The sequence below is a fragment of the Leptidea sinapis genome, chromosome 6 (assembly GCF_905404315.1).
Source record: "Leptidea sinapis chromosome 6, ilLepSina1.1, whole genome shotgun sequence".
Classification (NCBI taxonomy): Eukaryota; Metazoa; Arthropoda; class Insecta; order Lepidoptera; family Pieridae; genus Leptidea; species Leptidea sinapis.
Window position 1 is genome coordinate 15100205 of NC_066270.1, and position 26403 is coordinate 15126607.

The following is a 26403-nucleotide window of genomic DNA, read 5'->3' on the forward strand; positions in this document are numbered from 1 at the left end:
CTGAGAAACAAACCAAGAATATTTAAAATGTTTACAAATAGACATTTTACTTTTATTCAAACATATAATGTTGCCCATGTTTATTTACAAGGCTGCCTGATATTCGAAAAACTTCAGAATTATCATTGTATTGACAGTGTTGTCAGTAATATGTATCTTGCATATTTTTGGTTTATTCTCAGGTAAAACTTTAAACCAAGTTTATTTGTAAGGCTGAAAGTGTATAGTTTTATGAGATTTCAAAAAATTTTCTTGAATTCTCTCTATGAAATGTGTTTGGTCATAAATTTGTGGGATATAGTAAACATGAAATGGGTGAATTTCAGAGGAGTTTGCGGATGTCATGCAAAAGACAGCATTACACAAGAAACTGCCTTTTAACATGGAAAGCACATTTGTCCGGTTATATTTTGGCAAGGTAATTTACTTATATTATATTGTTTTCACTTTTTGATCTCATTACTTTTAGTTTGTGCGAAGATATTTATTTTGTCTAAACATTAACTAACTAAAATTGATGTCTCCGTTTTACTGACTGCATATGAGTAAAAAAAATTGTTGATTTCGACTGGACTTTCACTGGTAAAATGCTCTTGTTGTAAGGACTAACTTAGAGTACTTTTATTTTGATACTAGCTTTTACCAACGACTTCGTCCGCTTGTAATTGTTACTTGGGTTGGGTAGCATTTTTTTATAATACATTGCAATGAATAATTTAAACCGCTATGGTTAACTATAAATTGCTTATTTTAATACTACTTTATTTTGTTTTCCATCCTTTGCTAAATCATAAAGATTTTGCGAGTTTGATGCTCGTAAGCACTTCACATAGTATAGTTTCCCATGGCAAATAAATTTTTTGTAAAAATGTAACTCCTGTAACTTTTAAGTGTTCTATTTTTGGAGCAAATTTTTTTCGAATTTGTTTGGACTTACGTCCTTAGTTCGTTTACTTGACGTTTGGACCATACGAACTTTATCCCCTATTTCAACACAGGTCGAAATTTCAAAAACGCTAGAACAAATTATATTTATTTATTTCTTATCAAGTGCCTAAATACAAAGATTCACGGTGTCATCTTCGATAAACACGGACTTCTATACAAACCTCCGTTCTATATTTCAACCCTTTCAAGCCTTTATTTCGCGATTATAGGTAGCCTATATCCTTAACCAAGGTCTAGTCTGTCAAACAAATGTACATTAACATTTATAATGATAGTTGGGATAGTAGGAATAACTATTCAAAATTGAGTTAAATTCTTTGAGAGCCACTTAATCGAATAATTTGTAGATGTTGATAGGGGTGCCTCACTTTTATTAAAAAGCGAATAATAAAAATTGGAAGTTATTTATTTATTTATTAAAGCACACCACATCATGTACAGTTGGACAATTATGGTGAACATAAAAATAACAAAAATTACTCCCTAATTACTTTTGAAAAATAGAACTAATACTATCGCTACATTAAAAACAAAATAAAATATGAAAGTACAATTAATTATAAATTTAACTTATTAATTTAAATCATTTAAATGACACAATGGTTATGTAATTTACAATTTAGCGATCAGTTATGGTGTACACACCATTAAAGATAACCTTTGTCCAAATATTATTATCACTATGTTATTACTATATCATTAAATTAAGTATTATATATTATCGTTATATATTTTTTCATCGACTTTTATACACTTTACTTTCGACAAAAAGTTCTTTACTGATGATCCAATAAAGTATGGATAGCAATGCTTGCTTGATCATAAGGTTATCCACAGGCTGTGGACTATAAATAAATATAAATTACTGGCTGAAGCGACAGACGTTGTTCTGTTCATAATAAAAAAAAAACTCTTGCGGGTGGAATTTAAAATCAGCTTAGCTGACCTCTACTCGACGAAAGGAATATTCCTACCAAATTTCAAGTCTCTATGCATTATGGTTCCAGAGATATCCGTCATTAGTCAATATGTAGTTATCTCTTAAAGTCTTGCCATAAATACTGAAAAAAGAAAAAAAGAAATTTTCTATTGCAAATAACATTTAATTTACAGTGTGTTAGTTTAATACATAAATAAGAAACGATTAAAAATTTAAAAAGCTTATTCGAAATGGTCTCCATTGGCTACAATACGGTCCTTTAAACGTTGAGGCCAGTTATCAATAGAAGCACGCACTCTTTCATGGGAAAATTCTTCACTGCCAATCGTACGGATTGTTTTAGGGATTCCAAATTATCATAGCGCTTAGAGCAAGCCGTACTCTCTAAAACTGACCATAAATCATAATCCAGCGGATTAAGATCGGAACTAGACGACTATATACATATAAATTATTAAATAATTCCTTGTGTGTCTTCTAGCGCATTTAAATATTACAAATACTTTTACATGTGGATGAATGATGATGTAACAATAGATATTAAAATAACGCCAATAAATATTATGACTTTATTTGCGCTCTTCCAGCATGACTTTTTTTTTAGAAAGTGTTTTATGTGTCGAGAGGACAATGTCCCAAACTCTTCAACACTTCCTGTGGGACAAGTGTGCATGCGCCATATCTGTTTCAGTTATATGGCCGTCAATATTTAGTGAAATAACTGGGCTAACGAGACTTAAGATCTTGTGTCAAAATAGCGGTTTCAGATTTTGATATTTTCTGAGCGGCACTGCATTGTCGTGGGTAGGGCATATACTTACCACTAGTTAAACATCTTGTCTCACCGCTTTTTCTTGCAATTAAATCTACCCAAAACGACCATTTCCACGCGGTTAGTTATGTCCCTGGGATACATAGTGAATTATCCTTTTCACCAACTATCTTCTTTAACAGAATGATTGTTGAGTGTCTTGGTTGGTTTATGAATATAAATAATAATAACGGATTTGATCTATGCTTTTAATATACTTTCCGACTAGCGGTAGTAAAGCCGCCATCTTTAAAGATGCTCTAGTGATGTACCTACCATACTCATAACATAAAGCAACAGTTACACCTGGTAGGTTTCAGTTTTAATGACATCCACTTCCTGAATTATGACATTAAATAACGTATAACTATCAGTTTTTGACTAAAATTCACAATCATGAAGTGTGACAGACTAATTTCAATATCACCAAAATAATCTATGTATATATAATAAATTATATACTATAGATAATAAATAACTGGATTCATCATGATTCAAATATGATTTTACACTCTTTTTATTAGCTTCAGGTGTATGTATGTTTGTTTGTAACCGACTTATTTCGGCGCGATTTTGACCCACTTTAAACGGCCAGATTTCATTCAAACTTCGTAGATTTATCGAGGACCGATGACAATACATTAATTTGATAATATTATTCCATTTTTCAATTAGAAAAATAAGATTTTTGTTAATTTATATAATTTTTTCATCTATTTTCGATAATGCAGGAATTGATGTTCATTTTAAATTTCAACTATTATCTTTTCAACCAAAGCGTTGTTTTTTAGTTTTTTTTTAAACTATTTTTTATAATTTGTTATGTTCTTAAAGTGATAACCCTCACTTCTAGGATTAATACACAAATAAAAAGCTCAGTTGGTTAGAGCACCGGCACGGAACGCCGGAAGTCGTTGGTTCGAGCCCCGCATCGTTCATAAAATTTTGTTTTTCATATTTTATTTGTATATTTTTATAATTATTTTTCTGTTAGGTATACAATAAAATATAATTAAAGATTAATCCCAATGAGATGAATATTAAGAACAAATTTTGTTAACATAATTATTTTAGGACAAGAAGCGGCTAGTGACTTATCCAGAATTCAGCCAGTTTTTACATGACTTCCATGAGGAATATGGAGTTGAAGCATTCAAGAAATGCGACAAGGACTGCAGTGGGTTCATCAGTGTTGGCGACTTCAGGGACATTATGCTGTCGGTTAAGAACCACCTTCTCACTAAGGATTTGAAGAGCAAAGTTATTGAGGTAATTTTAATCATGATCAACTTGATGGAAATTAACCCCTTTTTTTCAGGATTTTATTATAATGTATATTTTCTTGAGATTGTTAAATATAATGATACCCTTGTTAGCTATAGCTATTACGGTTATTACTTAAGTTTACTTTAGCAATTACTTTAATAGCTTTAAATAAATTTATGCATGTAAGGTATATGTCTACTATATTAAGTAACAATTAAATCATTCGATAGAAACAGTGTGGTAGAAACAGTCAAAAATTTTCCTTAGTTCTTATTTTTGTTGGTTAAGTTATCGAAAAAAAAAAAGTTCTTGTTTAAATAGTTATTGTAGTTATTCAATGGTTTTATATTTTGGTGTATATTTATTGTTTAGTAATTAGCATTTTGCACTTCACAATAAAAAAAAAACTAACAAAAATTCTCTTTTCTTATAAAAATAGGATAAAGAACTATTCTTGACTTATTAATACTAACTAGAGGTCGCCCAGCAGTCGAAATTCGACCATAATTCTTTTAAGTTTAATTATTTTTTTAGGGTTTATTTGTATAATGTATGTTGGGTGCCATTCATGCAGTAGTGTGTGTTATATTTATTTTAATTAATTTAATGTAATAAGGCATTTTATATAAGAAAAATAGCTTTTTGCACTTCTTCACAATGTAAAGTTAACTGTTTTAATTTCACGCTCATGCGTTCGCGTATTTAAAAAAAGGGGTACTAAGTTATCGCTTTATCTATTTATATACACGGTGGGTTTTTTGAGAAGGGCGGTGATTAAATTACGAGACTTAAAGAAAAGTCGTGATAGGAGTTCAGTTTTTAAAAATTTAGTTTTCGTTTCATATTTAGTTTTTTAAAATTACTTGCACTTTTGACGGAAATCGGCCCGTTTTTTGTTTTATTATTTTTACACGGAAGAAAACTTACCTCCTATTCAAACTAAGGTCAGTAGAGAGACGTATAAACTTATGCATTGGAGTCAAATGAAGCCATTTTGAGCAACTTATTTGTTAGGTAAAAGTGAGATATGAAAAAAATTTGTAAAATTTTTCCTTTTCCTTTCATTCTTCGTATATCATATCTTTGCAAAGATTAATCCTGTAATTTTTTTTGAAAAATCATTCGGGTCGATTTCCGTCAAAAGTTCAAGACATTTAAAAAAACTAAATATGCAGTTATTGTTTTCTTAAAAATCTAGGGCATGACTCCTTTCACGACTTTTCTCTAAGTCTCCTAGTTTCCGACTTGGCCATCAATCCGCCCTTCTCAAAACCACCCTGTTGTAATAAAAACGTAGTTGAAATTTTACTGGTAACCAATGAATAGTGTTTGTTCTCTGAATATTTTTTTTATGGAAGAGGAAAACAACGAGCGTATGGGTCACTTAATGTTAAGTGATCACCGCCGACCACATTCTCTTGCAACACCAGAGGAATCACAGGAGCGTTGCCGGCCTTTAAGGAAGGTGTACGCGCTTTTATTAAAGGTAACCATGTCGTATCGTCCCCGAAACACCGCAAAACGAAGCTCATTCTACAGCTTTGTAGTTCGTGACAGAAAGCTCCTTGAAAACCAGTGGGGGGCTCCTTTGCACAGGAAGCCGGCTACATTATGGGTACCACAACGGCGCCTATTTCTGCCGTGAAGCAGTAATGTGTAAACATTACTGTGTTTCGCTCTGAAGGGCGCCGTAGCTAGTGAAATTACTGGGCAAATGAGATTTAACATATGTCTCAAGGTGACGAGCGTAATTGTAGCGCCGCTGAGAATTTTTGAGTTTTTCAAGATCCTAAGCGGCACTACATTGTAATGGGTAGGGCGTATCAATTACCATAAGCTGAACGTCCTGCTCGTCTCGTCCCTTATTTTCGTAAAAAAAGAAAAACCGCACTGTGGAGGACCGGCACACATCCAGATGGTGGAGATGATATCCTAATACTAATAGTTCAATTCTTCAATGTCAGTGTATCCTTATATGCTTCAGGCTTCTGGTTTCCCTCAAGGCGAGCGAAAAATCAGCTTTCCTTACTTCATGGCTTTTAACTCTCTGTTAAACAACATGGAGTTGATAAAACGAGTTTACTTGAACGCAACCAACGGACACCGGTCACAAGAGGTGACTAAGGAAGAGTTTCTCCACTCTGCCCAGATGATGAGCCAAATTACTCCGCTGGAAGTTGATATATTGTTCACATTGTGTGATATGATGCACAATAGCAACGGGTGAGTTGATATCATTTTTTTATATAAAGACATTATCATACCTACATAATAATAATAACAATAATCATATTTATTCAAGAGTATAGATTACATATTTTAATGTATTAGTAACTTAAAATATACCATAAACTAATGTGATTACTTAAATTATAATCTTGATCTCATCCGGGTATATGCCTCCTCAATCTTCTTCCACAACTGCTTTCTCCAGCCAGTTTTTATCTGCCACTGTAAGAAGGTCATCTCTCTATCTCATTTTGGGCCTACCTTGGTATCTGTTACCTGAGGGACCACTCCATATATAATACAATATACTTACATAGCATTATGTACGCGCCTCAATAAGGCTACTGAAAATCCAAGCGCTGGCAGCTATTTCGGTCAAGGGATCAGCCTAGCTATCCAACGTAGAAATCTTGCCAGTATTCTTGGTACACTTCCCCATACTGATAGTTTTAATATAATGTAATCATAGTTGTATATTTACAGTTATATTATAAGATTTGTTTGGTTTAAATAAATATTTTTAGAATATAGGTACTTAAAAGGGTAGCGAAAAGAGTCCGCAAGCTGATCTATATTTTTAAGAACTTACGCGCTTCGGCATCTTTAAATCTGCTAAAAACCATTTATTTTGCAATCGGTCAATCTGTATTATCTTATTGTATCACCGTATGGGGAGGGGCGGCTACTTCACACATGATACTCTTAGAAAGAGCACAGAGAGCTGTCCTTAAAGTGATTTTTAAAAAACCTATTAGATACCCAACACATAAACTATATAAAGACTTAGAACTTCTTTCTGTCCGAGGTATATTTATCTTGCGTGTTATGACAAGCATGCATAAGGAGGTCTTGAATTTGCCTAATTATAAAAACCTACTAGATAGCCTTTCGTACAAGATTCCAACACCAATAATAAATACAACATTTGCAAGTAGATTTAGCCCATTCTTACATACATATATATACAACAAGGTAAATTTAAAATGTTCTATTAAAAATTGCTCGGTCCATCAGGTCAAATTTAAAATACAGAGATGGTTACACACACTCACTTATGCAGACATGGAAGCTATTCTTAAAGTGATAGCTTAGCATTCATATAATGTTAATACTTTGTAACATGATTAAGCAGATACTAACACTCACTCACACCCACCCTCACACACACACACACACACATACACACACACCCAGAGACACACACGTGTACACACACACATATACAGAGTGCACTTTTTGACCTTTCGGTTCATATTGTTAACCTTAGGATGTAAAATGGTTGCCTACAGGACAGGCTACGCCTAGTGTAGGGACCAAATATAATGTAATATTATGTGATAAAGTGTCTGTATATAATAAATAAATAAATAAATGAATAAATTATATAAAATTCTTAGACGTATTACCTTTAAAAAATTTTTTTACATAATGTTTTTGATCCGATGTTGATAATATGATTCTGTGTGAAATATTACCCCGTTTTAATAAGAACACACCTTATTATATATCATTGCTAGGTTTATAATATCTTCAATCAATTATTATCTAAAAAAAACAAAGACATATTTGATAACATCTAATTTAAATTATGGATATTTGGTTGGCAAGTTAGGAGACGACCAATTTTCAATTAAACAAGGCATGGTCTCCAAGAGATTATTTTAATTATTATAATAATTATTATTGTTGTTTACTTCTTTTGGCGCGTTAGGGAAAAATTATCAATGTGGATTTATATCAATAATAGTAATAATTATCAATTTAACGATGCGCGCGTACACCGTCACGTAAATTCGACACCAGCTCTTGTAACTCATATGTTTACTAAACCACAACCAATGGACGAGAATTGTAATTAATAATATTTAATATATAATTTCAATTAATATAAAATAAGAATAGCCTTTATTTTTCTACTATAACAATACTTAACAACTTATTGTATTTTGAACTATAAAAGAAATTTTTAATTTATTAAATAGGTAATTTATCTTTATCTCTCTAATCTATGTCCTGTATTTCGATCTTGTAAGACCATAAACGATATAGTAAATGTATATTTACTTTATCAAAATATTTGATTCAACAATATAAATTAACATCAAACTTCTTACACGTAATGTTTGTAAAAATAATTCCAAAAGTTTACTCGTCACGTAAGTCAAACGTACGAGAAGTGGCGGTTCATGCTCTTGACCTTACATATAATAATTTTTTGTGAGCCCACGTGAATAATCAATACTCGTAAGGTTAAAATAAATAGTTGTAATTCCACGTACATTTATGTAAGCCGGATGATCTAATAGAGATAAGCTTGTAGATACGGGCTTATCTGTTACGTTACGTTTTATGTGATTACCACAGACTACAGAAGACTTGCGTGAGGATATAATTATCAGCAATGTCTTAATCGATCTTGCTATCATTACAATATTTCCATTGTGTAATACAATCGTGTATGCTTTCTATACAAAGTGACTAGCCGTTCCCGCCTGCTTCGCTGGGCGAATTTTAAAAGGAAGGAACGTTGGAATTAAAAAAATAAGTAGCCATAAACTTTCTAGGATAAATTTCGCATTGAATGGTGGTAGTTTCATGTCGATACGATCAGTGGTCAGCGTAAAAGGGCCTTAAACGAAGACCATTTTTATTAAATATATGTTATAGAACACAATCTTCAAATCAAATCAAAATTATTTTTATTGCAAGTCAGATAGGCTGACAATATGTGGCGTCATGCAAGGGCACAGCAATGTTTTATATGAAATAAATAAGTTTTCAAAAAAATCATATTAAGAAGTATGAATAAGATAATTCAAATTCAAATATTTTTATTCAAAATAGGATGTGACATCGCTTATTGAAAGTCAAAAACTACCACGCATTCCAAAATGAAATGCCTCAGACCTGAGAAGAATGGGTGCAACAAACTCAGCGGGTTTTAATTTCATCACAAAAATATGTTTACAAAGTAATATTGTACAATTAATCTTACTATTTAATAGCCTGAGGGCGGTCGCTCCATTACCAATCTGTGATATCATTAAGAAGGTCATTTATGTTATAGTTACCTTTACCACACAAAAGTTTTTATCAATTCTTTTAATTAATCTAATGAAAATATTATTATTAATGTAATATCTGTTTGTTTATATATTATTTAAGGATATTCTATATATTAGACTAGAATTCGGATAAAACAGTAAGTCCTCGAATCGCGAAACGTACCCGAAATCGTAGTGTTGGTAAGCCCTCCACAAGATGGACCGACGATCTGGTCAAGATCGCCGGAATACGTTGGATGAGGGCAGCGCAGGACCGATCGTTATGGCGATCTTGGGGGAGGCCTTTTTTACATGCTGTGGAAATTTCTCGTGACATTACATTTTACAATGACAATGACAATCATAATGTTATCGTTTTCAAAATGTTCTTATTCATTGTTTTTTAATACTTCTACCAATATCATATTGATAAGGGTTATAGATAGCAACGAAAATGCGGAAGCGCGCATACAACATGGACTGAGCAATATAAACTTATTTATTAAATTGATCACTCTCTAAAAAGAGACAGCGCGCTTAAACGGCCAATGTCTGTCTCTTTTCTGCAGGTTTATAGTTGGAGACTCCCTTGTATAGAATGCCGGCTAGATTATGGGTAACACAACGGCGCCTATTTCTACCGTGAAGCAGTAATGTGTAAGCATTATTGTGTTACGATCTGACGGGCGCCGTAGCTAGTGAAATTACTGGGCAAATGAGACTTAACATCTTATGTCTCGAGGTGACGAGCGTAATTGTAGTGCCGCTCAGAATTTTTGTGTTTTTCAAGAATCCATTACAATAATGGGTAGGGCGTATCAATTACCATCAGCTGAACGTCCTATTCGCCTCGTCCCTTATCATAAAAAAAAGAAGCATCCATTTATAATAAGTATGATGAACATGGATGTTTGATCGCGAGTCATGGTATTTATGTTATAATGTTAATTTGAGTATGTATATTGTATAAAATATATAGTTTTCTTGTAGCCATACCACAGATTGGGGCAAGAATATATGTGTGACAGTGTATTAACGCATTATTTATGTATCAGTGTTCTAGAAAGAGAACTTATGGCCATAGATTCACTTTATCTCTCTTACACTTCATAGCTCACTTAACAGAACAGCTGAATATGAAACACTCAGATGACCATCATATTAGCATCATATCAGCCGGAAGACTGCTGGCTTCCCCCAAAGATCTCCTTGATTATCGGTCCTGCGCTTCCCTCATCCAACGTATTACGGTGATCTTGTCCAGATTATCCGGCCTGCCTACAGGGTCTACCAACACTGCGTCTTCCGGTACGTGGTCGCTCAGTTAAGCAATCATTTGGGCTATGTCCCTTTTATTTAGTTCTCCTACGGATCTAATCATTTTCAGGTCCATATTATTAGTTTTTAATAAAAAAAAAATGTAGAAAACCACAGAAGTTCAAAACTTATATTTAACTCGATTTAGATAAGGAAGGCATATTTTTTTATTTATAAATACAATACGAAAACACTACACGTGTTCACAGTATGGATAATCGATAAGATTAATTAAATATCTCAGATAAAAAGATTATTTAATAATTTCACACATATTTACTACGGCCTTCATTTGACACGATAATCAATTTCTTTGGACAATTAACATTTACATCAAGTACCACAGCAATAATATTTACTACAAATTTATTAATTACTATTTAAATTGTCATGATTAAAAAATTTCTTTAGGCTGGGTTGCACCAACTAACTTTAGCAATAACAAACAAGTCAATGCCCCGATTAAGCAAAAAATGAGTTGAACCATTTGAAAATTTTAAGATGACTTCAAATTTTATCTGTTAACCGTTACCGTCGTAAGCTATTGTTAATGTTTAATAGCGATTTGTGAAAAGTTTCAGAAAAATATTCGATATTGACTTGATATTTCACTCTTTAACATAACTGTAACTATGCCAAGGAGTTAGGCGGTGCAACATATTCCACAGTCTATGTTAAATTCAGCGTTACTATTAACGTTAAATTTGACTTAAACCTTAAAACTATAACAGCTAATATGATGCTACTCAGCTTAAGCGTTAATTCCGCTAAGTTATTTTTAGTTTAAATTTAAAACTAATCTCGCCCTTCACCGAAGAATCAATTCTCGCTGAACTTTCGACTGTACGATAGGGTTAGTTAGTTGGTAAAACACGAGGCGTCCTCAGGATGATATTGACTCTGGAACACGAGGGAGAGATTCACTTCTCGATATGATGGCTCCCCGAATAACTAATTAAGCCATTTTTTATCTAATGTGTTTATGAAAAAAGTGTTATTACCCTTGGAAGTGTATGTACGTATATATGTACATGTGTGTGTTAACGCACCAGCACCTCGCCTCGCGCGCCTGTAGTGTAGTGCTGTGCTGTAGTCGTTTTTTTACTTTAGTAATGACTGATCCGAGTCCATCAGGTTCCCTTGCAAAAAGAATAATTTTATGTATTTATAGTATATTTAGAATGGCGAAAAAGGTTTTAGACATGTGTGTTGAAGAAAGGCAGAACAAAAATTTGGTATTTGATTATTAGTTTAAGATGGTAAACTTACAGTATTGTTTTATCGACACACTCATGATTATCGTCATCAAATATAATTAGGTCACAACACTATCGCATTCCTCAGCTCTGCATTCAACTCGTGCATTATCTGTACGTATCAGTGTGTGTTTATGTCCTCGTAAAAAAATCTTTTAGGGAAAGATTTTCCACTGGGCATGGTTTAATCTCTCCGAAGCAGGTTGCTTTTTTTGCATTCATAACATTTAAATAATTATGTATTGTCTACTTTACGTCATGATCAAATGATAAGGCTTAAACTGAAATAAAAATTTATTGAAGATTTTTGTGTGACGACCCATTTAGCCTAGTGGTTAGTGAGCCTACTGAGCTAAAAGTCGCGGGTTGGAATCCCGGTAGGCGCAAACATTTATATGATGAATATGGATGTTTGTTTCCAAGTCATGCATATTTATATGTATTTATGTATGTTTTAGTAAGTATATTGTATTAATTTTACCGTTGTTTTGTACCAAAAGTACAGTCTATGCCTAGTTTAGGCCAAGATAATATGTTTAAAAGTGTTTCAATATTTTTTTTTTATTTGTTTCGCCGTTTCCTTTTTACAAATTTTGAGAAAACTACCCAGAAAAGTTATTTGTTTTGACACTTAGTATTGTGTAAGATTTGTATAATACTTTTATATACTGTTGTTAGAGGCGTAAATAGCTTTATGTGTAGATGTCTACATATTTTATTAATGATAAGATTAATTATAGTGCTTCATTGAACTGGTGATAACGGACTATTGTACAATATTAATATTATCTCAGCTTATATGTTGGATATGAGCGATAAAAACTTAAGATCTTGAATTGAGTAATATAAAAAATTCGAATATATTTATCCAAAATAGTTTAATGTGTACATTTTTAAAGCTTCCTAAAGACGCTGAAACAATCTTATTTAAAGTAATTATTATTATTATGAAACTACCATTCATGATACTAATTTAGTTTGAAAACGAAAGAATATTGATTAAAATTACGATTACATATCTATTTATATTAATCTACTGAAGGAAAACTGAGCTATTTTTATAAGAGGATCTTATACTAGGTAGGTACAGTTTTAGGTAAAGAAGACAACACTAAGGTCGTCAGAAGAGGCAAGAGTCACGCGACAGAAAGAGAGGCAACTTCTTGGTGAATAAAAATATAGGTTAATAGCGCTGTGTGATCTGAATTACACCTTATTGTATAGGTGTAACAGTCCCTATTTCTTTCAGACTTCTACTCTTGAACAATTACATATTCTTTGATATTAGGAGCAAAACACTCCATATTAAAAACGAAATAAAGTTATTCCAACCTTAAAACTTTTGTCTTTATCTTCTTCACTTCAGAATAACATGACAGGTAGAAGTAATTTTAAACTTGGAGTAACTTTACACCACGTTTATGAATAAGACCGTTCAAGTTAATATTAATTCATAATGTGTTTTAAATATATAGCACGGTTGCTGCCACAGACGTGTCCGGGCTGAGTTACGAAAGCAGACATACTGGGTTCGGATCCTGTGTAAAACAAAGTTTGTTAGCTTAGAGATATCCCCTCGCCGTAATAATACTAACAGTGCAAAACACGATTATCGATGTGTAACACCTTCCTTAAAGGCCGGCAACGCTCCTGTGATTCCTCTGGTGTTGCAAGAGATTGTGGGCGGCGGTGATCACTTAACAACAGGTGACCCGTACGCTCGTTTGTCCTCCTATTCCATAAAAGAAGACCCATCTAGAATTGGTTAATTTGTGTGAAATACTATATTTATTGAGATTCACGTGATTGAAATTCCCTCAAATTACAGGCAGAGGACCTACCCCACTTGGGCCCTCTGAGTATACTGCGCCTCTTAAAGGTCATAAACCTGGAGCATGTGATTTAGATACAATTAAGACCTTCGACTAATTTCTCTAAACGTTGCTCAACTACCTCATCACAACGGGAATATTCATCACTAGAGCGTGAGTCCAAGTACATGTAGGGGGCACAATAGATCTACAGATTTGTGTGCTACTTTATCCAATAATAATTGGTTTCCTCCAGCTTACGGGTTGGTAATTAACATAAGTCCCTACTTCTTTGTAACTGTTGCGAAAATGACCGCAAAAGACTTGACAATTGATCTACTCTCTATGTTCATATAATGACGTATTGTCACAAGGTACTTTGCCACGTGTCTTGAGTAGTGAGTGAAATGTATGCGCCGGTCTCACTGTGCAGAACTACATTCATAATGCATTGAGAATCAATGCGCTATGAAGTTAAATTCCTATCTAATTGAAAAAAATCTCCGTGCGTTGAGTTACAGATAGGCCGCCATGTTTGTGACGTCATATTTGACACTAAAAGCACCAATCGAAAATACCATTTACAAACGGACGGCTGCCTGCTTACGTCACGCATTTATTATAACAAGGTTACATCCATGTTCTAACGCGACGGGATAATAATACCCGCATGTTCGTTTGTCTTTCCTATTCATTAAAATCTTACGTTCACCTTTCGAAAAATTGACGTCTTGACTCTGGTTTTGAATTTCGGCATGTTGATGTTTTCTTTTTGCAATACTTGGAATTTGGAATGACTTCATATTATCCTTAGATTATTTATACGTCTAGATAGAGCCTGTTTGCTAGAAAACCTATGAAAACAGGCAGCGTTTATTACTTTAGTCTGCGTGACATGATTCATTCTTACACGTCGCGATCTGTATGTCACTTGTGTGTGCATTGCTCAAAATAGAGTTTAACTGTCAACAATTTATTGCGACATTTTCAAAAGCTGTCATAGTGTATCTAGATGTTTAAATGATTTAAGTTGTTATATGATATAATATTACCCTTCTTGGAAGCCAGGGGCGTGCATTCCATATAGGCAATTAGGCAAAGCCTTAATAAGAACCTAAATTAATAACCACTAGTATTAAAGTAAATTTAGTTCCGTTATACTGTAACCAAACTTCTATTGAACGCCCACCCAGTAAGTTTTAACTAACGCTAAATACCTAGTAAAGAACTTTGGTACGCAGTCTAATAAGTACCTATTGCATATTGGAACTGAACTGCATTTCATACAATTAAAATTAAAAAATAAGTTGTCCTCGGTCCTAAGAAATTTAAGCCTACTTTGCTAGAAAACCAATGCACCTGCTTGATATTGAAGTATATTTCTATATTCCATAGATAGTAAGTACTAGGTATACAGTATCCATGAATTACTGTTTGTAATTTAACATGAATAATTACTGTATTTCAGTCGCATCGTATACAACGATCTCAACACAATAACACCTGAACAGTACTTCAAGCAAGTAACGCGACGCGTCGCCGAAATCAAAGCAGTTTCGGTAAGATAATATCCCTTACTCTGTCACCCACACATATCATTGTACACCCATCTCACTCTAATATGATCTAGGTACTTATAGGACGCAGAGTACGAAGCTTTTATGAATGTTTGTAGAATAATGGACTGTATGTTGTTTACGTTAAGAGTTTATTTGGAAACATCACTAACTTACCGCTTTGTATTTTTCTCTTTCTTTCAATGCTCAAGGAGGAGGTAAATATGTTAAGAAGCCGTTATCAATTAGTTAACTATGTTGGAAGTATATTGGTGAGTACAAGGTTATTGGAGTTATGATGTTTCTTCATTTATTTCTTTATCCGTAGCACTGACCTCTACTATATAGATACCACTAGACTGGCGGCTGTCAAAGTGCTTTTGTGCCTGTTTGATATTCGCCATTTTGGCGCTGTTGGCCATAGCGAGAGTCTGCGGAACTAAAACTAGTGATGACAACCGCAGCTAAACAACAAACATCAATCAACAATCAAATATATTTATTTGTACTTTATTACGTTGATTCCTGAAGTATAAATAATACGGAAAACGACCGAAATTAATTCAAAATGCAAAAATACTTCAGAGTATTGTACGTTTCTCTCGCAGCCATTTGTATTATACGTCAAAATTAGTTACCTGGACGCTTGCGGGTGGCGCTACAAAAAGGCACAAAAAATTTGCTGTCAAACATATGGAACATCCTGTCCAGTAGTATTTATAGAGGTCAGTGATTCGACTTCGCCCTTTAGCATTTCATAACGAGAATACCATTGCACCTTAAACATCATAATACTTATCGACACGCTAAGCTTATGAGTATATTTAATTTCTTATTCATTGCTAAACCATATACCTAGCCGTGAAGGTATTTGCCATTAATATGCATCACTAATTATTGATAAAATAAACCGGGCAAGTGCTAGTGGTACTAGTGGAAGGTTCCTTACATATTATTAGAGGTATACTTATGAAAAACTATTTAGCCTCCTTAAATATTTAGTGCCTGGACGATTGAGCCTTACTCGGATTTTTAAGAAAGTACAAAACTTGAACAAAAATAACTAACAGGACATCTGGACCGAACCGGGGTCTTCTGCTTTCCGGATCACCCAATATCCCATCTGAGCTATTATAGTCTTCTATATACTGGCGAAATTTACCTTTGCATTCTAATTTTATTGTAGCTGTTTCTCATTAAAACACGTATAAAACTACATTTTTTAAAATTGAAACCTAGCTTGGTCGATTTCTCGCCCCCGAAACTACCTGTACACTAAATTTCATTAAAATCATTCTTATGCGGTCCGACCTTTAAAGTTCAAATTACAAAATAATTGTGTTAAAAAACTAAACAAGTAACAATACCAAGAAGATTTAAAATAAATATTACGAAATAAAAACTAACAAAAAAAATCTATACTTAAATAAGGAAACAAAAAGTAATAAATAAATAAATAATAAAAATAGTAGAAACAATTAGAGTAAGCAAGTGCGCGATATCGACAATGCTGCTCACTCATTGTATGACTGCTCGAATTTCGTACTCAATTAGCCGACATATATAAGAATTATTTTGGAATTACAAAAATTTTTGACCGTCCCATTTTCGTCAGTATTTACTTACTCCAACTGAGGAAATTTTTTGCCGTAATAGAAGTCAAATTAGTACTGTTTTCAAGTTTATATAAATATAATGAGTTAGCTATAAGTTTATAAGCTAAAAACACATACTCTATATTCTTAATTCATAACAAGACATATCAATCGATTTTTCTCCGATTATTCTCAGCTGGAGGAAATAAAAGTCATAAGCGTATTCTTTCTTTGTATTTTATATACACAGTGCACGAGTTGAATGCAGTCGGGGCCTGAGGGTAAAGCGCGGGAGCATCTCCCCCCGCTGTCCGCACACCTCACCTCACGCGCCTGCAGTGTAGTGCTGTGCTGTAGTCGACAATTATTGTGCTATCGCGTTATTACTCAAGTGGCGATCCCCTGTTATGTTTTTGATTTTAATAATGGCTGATCCAAATCCATCACTTTCCGTTGCAAAAACCAACCTTTTTATTCGTTGCCAAGCACGAGAAATGGTGAATAGTATTTAAGACACGTGTGTTGAAGAAAGGCAGAACATTTGGTTAAAATGGTAAACTGAAAGCATTGTTTAAATTTATCGACACACTCGTGATTATAGATATCAATTATAATAAGGTCACATCACTATCGCATTATTGAACTCTGCATTCAACTCGCGCGTTATCTGTAGTTTAATTTATTATCTAATTATTAACATATATATTATGTTGGTGCTTGTTTCAGAGTCCCGAGGAAAGAAGTATATTGATCCAAATTTTAGAGAGCACATATAGGTTTACTCTGGGATCCATCGCTGGTGGTAAGTATTTTATATTAGGTCTATTATATTACATTAGTTCATATATATGCTTATAGCAACTTCTCGCTGATGACTTCAGTTCCTCTGTAATCTAAATCGAAAGTAATAGGTCGGGAATAAGTCTTTTCGCATAATATAGTATCAATACTTCAGTTCCTACGTCCGAAATTTAATAAGTTTGAAATATGTATGAGAACGATAACCCACCATTATCAAAAAGAAAAGTCGATAAGTGAATACAATTTAGTCATTATTTCTTCATAAGTCCACGGACTAGTAAAAAAAGATGGACTCCGCGCCGTGATATTAGCAAGTGAAGCACCTTTATGCTAGTGTGTGTGCGGTTACGGGGTATACCCCGGTAAATGTGTAACCGGCATACCGGTTACACATTTTTTTCTCCATTAGATGATCATATATCCACAAATACTTTTATATTATTGTTTTTACTCTTTTCCACAACGCACAACGGCATTTTTAAAATGTTTTATTGCGACGCAAACTGATCTGTCACAGACGATGGCAAATCTCATACTGGCGGCCGATCGGCTTGTATTAGTGTAAGTGTATGAGTGGGGCTATGTATTTACACGTTTACCGGCTTGTCTTGGTGCCTCACTGTTATGTAAGGTGACACGGAGTCCTAATTTTTTTACTCGTCCGTGCATAAATCTTGAAACAGAAACAACTCGAGTTTTTTAATTTGGAACCCTTTTCTGAATTGTTTGGAACTGAGGTATCGGTGTTAATAAACTCTCAAATAACTCCTTTTCCTGTACTTTTTGTGTCTTGCTCTTGGTTCCATTGTTGTTTGCGTGTTGTGCTTTGTAGGCATTAAATGAAAAAAAATACATTAAAGAAAAACAAATTAACAAAATGTTGTTGCGAGTTATTTTCTTACTTTTAAAAGTAAATTTAATGAAGGAATTCGATACACGTTAAAGTTTTATTTCAAAAAGGAAAAAAATTGGTACGTTTATGACCGATTTAATGCAGTGATTCGAATAAAAATTTCCTTCATTATGGGATAAGTTTTCAAAAGCATAATATTACTTAGATATTCTGTAGAGTCATATTAATACAAATATATTATTTATCAGCGGTGGGAGCCTCAGCGGTATACCCCATCGATTTGGTGAAGACCCGTATGCAGAACCAGCGAACTGGTTCGTTCATCGGTGAGGTCGCGTACAGGAACTCGTGGGATTGCTTCAAGAAAGTCATCAGGCATGAGGGATTCTTCGGCCTCTATAGAGGCCTTGTGCCGCAGCTTATTGGAGTCGCACCCGAAAAGGCCATTAAGTTGACTGTAAGTTTTGTATTTTTATAAAAAGTTAAGTTTTTTTTGTGACAAAAGTCATATGAATTATATTTTTTTTCTGTGACTAAGAGACGATTTAGCAATACCATTACGCAATGGTATAAGATTTTTACTGCCCATTACAAATTGATTGCTTGATTGAAGCCAAAGTATTACGGCATCACAATTGGGTATTTGATTCAATTATACATTTTTTTTATAATAAACTAAGAAATATAATGATATAAAGTAAAACTAAAAATTAAATAAAAGAAAGAAATACAAAGTTGCAGGTATTATTCATACTTCAGGTAAGGATCTTGTGTCGCTATTTCGCAAACAACATTTGTATAGGACCTACTATGGCATTACTAAGGTGTGACGTCACATTATATTCTGTTTCTCTCTGTCTAATCTTAAATAGTAAAATCCAGTCCAGATTTGAAATATAACAATTACTGAGTACATAGGATGTTAAGTCTCACTATCTACGGCGCTCTGCATAACGAAAAACAATGTTGCTTGCACATTGCACATTGCGAAGCAGTACTTACACGGCAAAAAAGGACGCCGTTGTCGGACCATAGTATAATAAATATACCTTAAGAGGGCCCTTCCCGGTCAACACAAACATGGTCGAAAAACAAACATGTTGTTTCATCCAACGCATACCGCCTGTTGACGACAAGAAAGAGAAAACGATAACATTGAACGAAAAATAGTGTGCATAAATTCCATAAAACCAGGAAATACGTTTTTTTGAGTAATCCTTACAAATTTGTGAAGTAAATGTTTATCATGTAAAATTACCATTACATGCATGGGGTTTCTATCGCAATGTTTTCTTTACTTTTACAATTTATGAATACATTATGAACGACCAAAGTTCAGGTAAAATTTGTGCAAAAAGCAGATATTGGGAGGGTTGTACTAACTTGTAAATATGTTTCTTGAAATTTGTATTTTCTACTGCGATATAAACCTAGATACAATGCACGAGATACTTATTAGTATATTTTACATAAGTGAATTTGCTAGAAACTGTCTTAACCATAATGTTAACACCAGGAACAGACATATAGTTATAATGCCTACTACTCGGCTGAGTCGAGTTAGTAAGTCTTTTGTGCCGATGTATATGCTTTTACAACAAGATCCCAGAAAATGTTCAAAATAAAAGTATTACGTTATTCAAAAGAATTGTTAAAAAACGTTTGTGTGGTAAAGGTTACTATAACATAAATTACTTTCTTAATGATATCATAGATTGGGAATGGAGTGACCGACCTCAGGCTATTAAATAATAAGTTTAACTGTGCAATATTACTTTGAAAACATATTTTTTTGATGAAAAAAAAGCCCTCTGAGTTTGTTGCGCCCGCTCTTCTCAGGTCTGAGGCATTCATTTTGGAATGAGTGGTAGTTTTTGACTTTCAATAAGTGATGTCGTCATCCTTTCGATGCATGTATTTCATGAAGTAATTTAAATTTACGTGTTACAGATGAACGACTTAGTGCGTGATAAAATGATGGACAAGAAAGGAAACATTACTTTATCTGGCGAAATACTTGCAGGAGCCTGTGTAAGTTAACTAGTTCTTTAAGTTAATTAGTTGTAATATTTAAGGAACCTACCAACGTACCAGATAATATCTTTTATAACACTATGGACTTACTACATTTGTTAAATAAAATTTTTTGGAAATTATACTTATTTACGGCGCGTTTGGGTACAATTATCAGAGTGAATTATCAAGAATGCGCGCGCCTACCGTCACGGATAGTCGACACCCTGACGTTAGCTGGTTAACAAGACCATTTGTATCATACTTCAGCTAACAAGACTGTTGTTACTTATATTATGTCTACTGAACCACAACGAATGGTCGAGAATTAAATTAAATTAATTTATATACAAGTTTTAAAATAAAAACAAATCTCTGCAGCACCCTTCAGACCGAAACACAATAATGCTTATACATTACTGCTTCACGGCAGATACCTACCTGCCTTTGCAATACCCATGATCTAGCTGTCACTCTGTACAAAGCAACCTCACACTCGTAAAATAGATTTTTTTTTCTTCTATGAAATGGGACGAGACGAGCAAGACGTTCAGCTGATGGTAATTGATACGTCCTGCCACCTTACAATACAGTGCCGCTAAGGATTCTTGAAAAACCCAATAATTCTGAGCGGCACTACAACTGCGCTCGTCACCTTGAAACATAAGATGTTAAGTCTGGTTTGCTCAGTAATTTCACTAGCTACATACACTAATAGTGTTATTAAGAAGAGAAAAACCCAACTTTCTCCCCTTTTTGTACAATGTACTATTGTTTGGCAGGCCGGAGCTTCACAAGTGGTGTTCACGAATCCGTTGGAGATTGTGAAGATCCGCCTGCAAGTGGCGGGTGAGATAGCCGGCGGAGGTAAAGTCCGCGCCTGGGCCGTGGTGAAGGATCTCGGCCTGTTCGGACTCTACAAGGGCGCGAAAGCCTGTTTGTTGCGTGACGTGCCATTCAGTGCCATCTACTTCCCTGCGTACGCGCATGTTAAGGTAAGTACATAGATCGAATATATAAAATTCTCGTGTCACGGTCGCGGTGTTTGTAGTTAAACTTCTCCGAAACGGCTGGACTGTTCTCATAAAATTGGGTAGGTCTGAGAGTCGAAAAATATATATTTTTCATCCCCCTAAATGTCAAGAGTATTCTACCCCTATTTTTTTTTTTAGATAAATTGTTTATTTTTTTATGATACCACATTACAAATAACAAAGATACTGACTAATATTATTCTATTCCATCCACAGATACGCAATAAAGTTGCAAGATGGCAATCGAATATAATGATTATTGTAGTACGATAAATTTTATGTACGATATATTTGGTAGTTTTGAGAATTGGTCGTCATCTATTATTATACCCCCAATTTTTTTTTATTATTTTATATGGCAACACAACATTTGCCGGGTTAGCTAGTCAAACTATATATGGGAAAGATGATACTGTATTTAGGTTACTAAAAGGCATAAAAGGCATTTATTTTCTCAAACGTGATTCCTTTAGAATTCTTTTTGATGTAATTTCTAATAACTACTAGATACTACTACCGTTTCGGAAACAAATGGCGCTCTGAGAGAGAAGCGGCGCAAGAAACTCTCCCAGCATTCTTTTTTTTGCGTTCTTTTCAATAAAAATATACACTATAACGTAAATGACTTTCTTAATGATTCCACAGATTGGGAATGCAGCGAACCCCCTCAGGCTATTAAATAATAAGTTTGATGGTACAATATTACTTTGTAAACTTAATTTTTTATAGAAAAAGCTGAGTTTGTTGCGCCCATTCTTCGCAGGTCTGAGGCATTCGTTTTGGAATGGGTGGTAGTTTTTGACTTTGAATTAGTGATGTCACATCCTATTTTGAATAAAATTATTTGTAGATATTGTAACGCGTGAGTCCTCCCGCACACGCGGGATCGTTGTTCAATAAAACAAACGTTTTCACTTCTCATCATTTCTCTTCATTTTATAAATTAATACATTTCAAACTATATTTTGATTTGAAACTATCTTTGAATCTATATCTATAGGCAGAGGGTAAACCTGATTGTTGGCGTGGCGATACAAGCCGTGGCGACGCTTCGCCACGCTATATTATTGTTGCCGCCATCTATACTTAGTATTAGTACTTTCTCTTATGGTAACTTCGAATTTCAAAAGATCTGTTTTCTGTGGTAAAACAGTACTTACATATTTATTAATTATTTACTTTCATTTCTTGAGTAAATGCTTAAACAGTGATTCTAACCTAGTACCTACATTATTAAAATTTGTTCTTATTATAACCCGAATTTAAACAGTTCTGTTTATTATGGTAAAACAGAATTTACATACTTAATTATTTTAACAATTATATTTGTATTACATCATTTTCTGGAGAAATTCATTTTATTTTTTTATCATGCCATATTTAGTTCCTGTTATAATCTGTACTTTTGTGCCTATTAAGTACTTGTACAAAATAATTTCGATTTTGACATCTGCCAGGCGTCCCGTGACAGCTCACAACTTTTTATATTGGGCCGAAGGCGTTCTTGCTTTACTTCATTCTCTAATCTCTTCTATTGCTATTCGATTGTCTTCTCATCCGCGTCAATATTTTAAATTAGAATATTATTCTTTTACCTTACGGCCAACCATAGAACAATGAGTTCTTATATGCGTATATAGAACTCTTTGTTACAATATCAATATTTCTCACTATCCCATAATTATCTCTGACTAGTATGGCGATTCACTGTTAATCTGTTGGGCTTTAATATATTTCTTGAATATGTGCTCAGTAAATCCAAGGATACCCTTTGGTATTTTATTGTAAGATTGACCACCAAGACCTATGAAAGAGCCCTTAACTCTAGCTAACTTATTAAAGTAGTATTGTAAGTCTGCTCTCTATTCCATAATTGAACGTGTTGAATAGATATATAAATAAGGTCCTAATTCCATTGCCATTGTTTCAGGCGAAATTCGCGGATGAAAACGGATACAACCACCCGCTTACTCTCCTTGCTGCGGGCGCCATCGCGGGTGTGCCCGCCGCCTCATTGGTCACGCCCGCTGACGTCATCAAGACTAGACTTCAGGTGAAATTAAATTAAATTTCTTTTTTCATGCAGATAAAAAAAGCCAATTTAATAGCCATTCTAGCGCTCTACAAAACATAGGTCCAGCCACATGGAGTATTGCTGTCATCTCTGGTCTGGCGCACCCCAGTATCAGCTCGATCCATTTGACCGCGTGCAACGCAGAGCAGCTCAAATTGTCGGGGATCCAGTGCTCTGTGAACGGCTGGATCACTTGGCGCTGCGTAGAGACATCGCTTCATTGTGTGTCTTCTACCGCATTTATCACGGGGAGTGTTCCGAAGAGACTCGCCACAAGTTAGTATATCATCCCCACCATCTGGATGTGTGGCGGTCCTCCACAGTGCGGTTTTCAAGGAGCTTTTTACCACGTACTACAATGCTGTGGAATGAACTTCCTTGTGCGGTGTCTCCGGGACGATACCACGTGGTATGACATTCCTTAAAGGCCGGCAACGCTCCTGTGATTCCTCTAGTGTTGCAAGAGAATGTGGGCGGAGGTGATCACTCAACACCAGGTCACCTATACGCTTGTTTGTCCTCCTTTTTCCATAAAAAAAAATTAAACAATTTGTTATTTTTAAAGTGATATCCCTCACTTCTAAGATTAATTAAATTATCTTGGTATGTCTCTCAGGTTGTGACTTCATCTACAGGATCTACTTTACAGTTGATAACCTGCTCAACTCCAATAATTGCATATTAGGAAAATGACTTGAGATGGCGCTCTTTCAAATGTGTTGGAAGTGAATCCATCGAACAGCATTATATTACAAATATTGCTTAGTAGATAAATACTTAGTAGATAATTTATATAATTAAATCGGTCCACTTTACCTTTAACCATTCCTCTATAACCATTACAGGAACGGCCCGAGTAATAATTTTAACCATTATTACCAATTAATAGTAGAGATCCGCGTACTCACAAGTAGAACCATTAATTATAGTTGTTTAACAAGTGTCATAGATTAATTTAGTACCTTAAGTAAATAAATAGTTTTACCATAATAACCAATACATATACCTACCCCTTAGTGCACCCCTTTTCATGGTCCTTCGAGCCTAAGTGCAACCCCTTTTCTTGGTCCTTCGAGCCGGATCTATAACATAATCTCTTAAAAGTTCAAACTAATATTATTTTTTAGTTTTATGCTTTTAATCCTTGGATATATTGGTCTATTAATATTTCGGTAGCAGTCTTCATATTGAAGAAATTTATTGTTCCTACCACATCCTACTAATATTATAAATGTGAAAGTTTGTATGTCTGGATGTATGTTTGTACTTCTTTAACGCAAAAACTACTGAATAGATTTTGATGAAACATTACAATAATATAGTTCACACACCAGAATAACACATTTATAAAAATATTGTTGCTATATTATATTAACCCGAAAAATGAAAAGATTTTTTCGTGGTCGTGGTTGTCGGCTTAAAAAAGTAAGTCTGAGAAAAAACGGTCGAACACTAAATATAATTTATATGGCAAAACAACGTTTGCCGGGTCAGCTAGTACTTAATGTATTTGTTTTAGGTGGTAGCACGTTCAGGACAGACCACGTACAACGGAGTAATCGATGCGACTAGAAAAATATACGCCGAGGAAGGTGCTAGAGCATTCTGGAAGGGCGCTGTTGGTAAGTAAAAAAGATTTTCTTAGTACTTACGTATTCACGCCACCGCAGCATAAGATGATTAAAGTGCCAATAAAGAGGGTTAGGTTATGATATTCAATCCTGAGAAGAGTCACAGGGTGCATTGGGCATTTTTTGTAATTTGTCCAAAGCATTTGCCTGCGTCTACCAACTTTACTCCTAAAAGTAAGGCATTATGGAGTAAAAAAGAGCCCTAAATTTTTTAAAATCATTATCACAGCTGAATATGTAAGTGATCCGACAGCCTGGGAGCATATTATGATTATTTTATAGCAATAGCAATGACAGTACAATATTGTATATTTGATTAAAGAGAGCGCAAAACGTGCTGGGAGAGTTTCTTGCGCCGCTTCTTCTCTCTCATAGCGCCATTTGTTTCCGAAGCGGTAGTAGTGTCTAGTATATTATAAATGACATCAAAAAGAATTCTAAAGGAATCAATTTTGAGAAAATAAATGCCTTTTAATATTAAAGGTAGTGAAACAACTGTTCTTCTGTAAGGAACACTATACCCGGGAATGTCCGCTCCCTACCGATGGCCCTTTGGAGCTAGCGTTTCTGTTGTACTGTAAATTATTTATATAGCACTTATTGTCACGTCATGTCATGATATCAACAGTGACAATGATTGTTAACACATATTGGCTATGTTCCGATATGTACTGCGACCACTGTACAGTGTGACGTCAATTAAGTATACTGTGAAGCCGTTCCTTTATAGCCAGTTATATTGGTTCTCACGCCAGTGCTCACAGTATAATGGAAATTGATGAATGATTTATGCGAGATATAGATTTATTAACTTATTTCGTATGAGAAACGTGACAGCAGACAGTGTATTATACGGGAATTTTAAAACGTCGAACAACAGCTGTTGTGATAACGCAAGAAATTTTTATCTCCTTTATGTTCGGGTTATAGTCTGAGTGTACGGTGCTATGGTTGCCGCACAGTTTAATTTATGTATGGTTTATAAATTAAACGAGACTTAAGAACAATTGGTTTCTTGAACTAAGTCTAAATGGTAAATAGTTATGAGCACACGCGAACTGATTGATGCTCGAACTGGGGGAAAATCTGGAAACACAGCATTCGCCAGCGCAACCGCTGACAGGGCGCTACGAGATGTGGGATGTTCGACTCGTTCACGGAGTTTTTCCTTAGTCATCGTTATGTTTGACGTAAGTGCGAGCTAAGCCTAGGCTTATCGCTTAT

The 26403-nt window shown here is 34.4% G+C and overlaps 1 protein-coding gene across 4 annotated transcripts in view; it reads left to right on the forward strand.

Moving 5' to 3' along the window:
• LOC126964825 (calcium-binding mitochondrial carrier protein Aralar1) overlaps positions 1 to 26403 on the forward strand; it is a 36191-nt gene that overhangs the window by 4088 nt on the left and 5700 nt on the right. For 3 of the 4 annotated variants that reach the window (XM_050808127.1, XM_050808124.1, XM_050808125.1), the window contains exons 4-14: positions 327 to 418; positions 3774 to 3968; positions 5950 to 6188; positions 13287 to 13340; positions 15091 to 15181; positions 17500 to 17575; positions 18676 to 18884; positions 20378 to 20458; positions 21223 to 21435; positions 23405 to 23527; positions 25068 to 25170. In XM_050808127.1, the coding sequence (XP_050664084.1) occupies positions 327 to 418; positions 3774 to 3968; positions 5950 to 6188; positions 13287 to 13340; positions 15091 to 15181; positions 17500 to 17575; positions 18676 to 18884; positions 20378 to 20458; positions 21223 to 21435; positions 23405 to 23527; positions 25068 to 25170 (1476 nt within the window). The remainder of the gene's footprint in view (positions 1 to 326; positions 419 to 3773; positions 3969 to 5949; positions 6189 to 13286; positions 13341 to 15090; positions 15182 to 17499; positions 17576 to 18675; positions 18885 to 20377; positions 20459 to 21222; positions 21436 to 23404; positions 23528 to 25067; positions 25171 to 26403) is intronic. The other variant, XM_050808126.1, reaches the window with a different exon arrangement.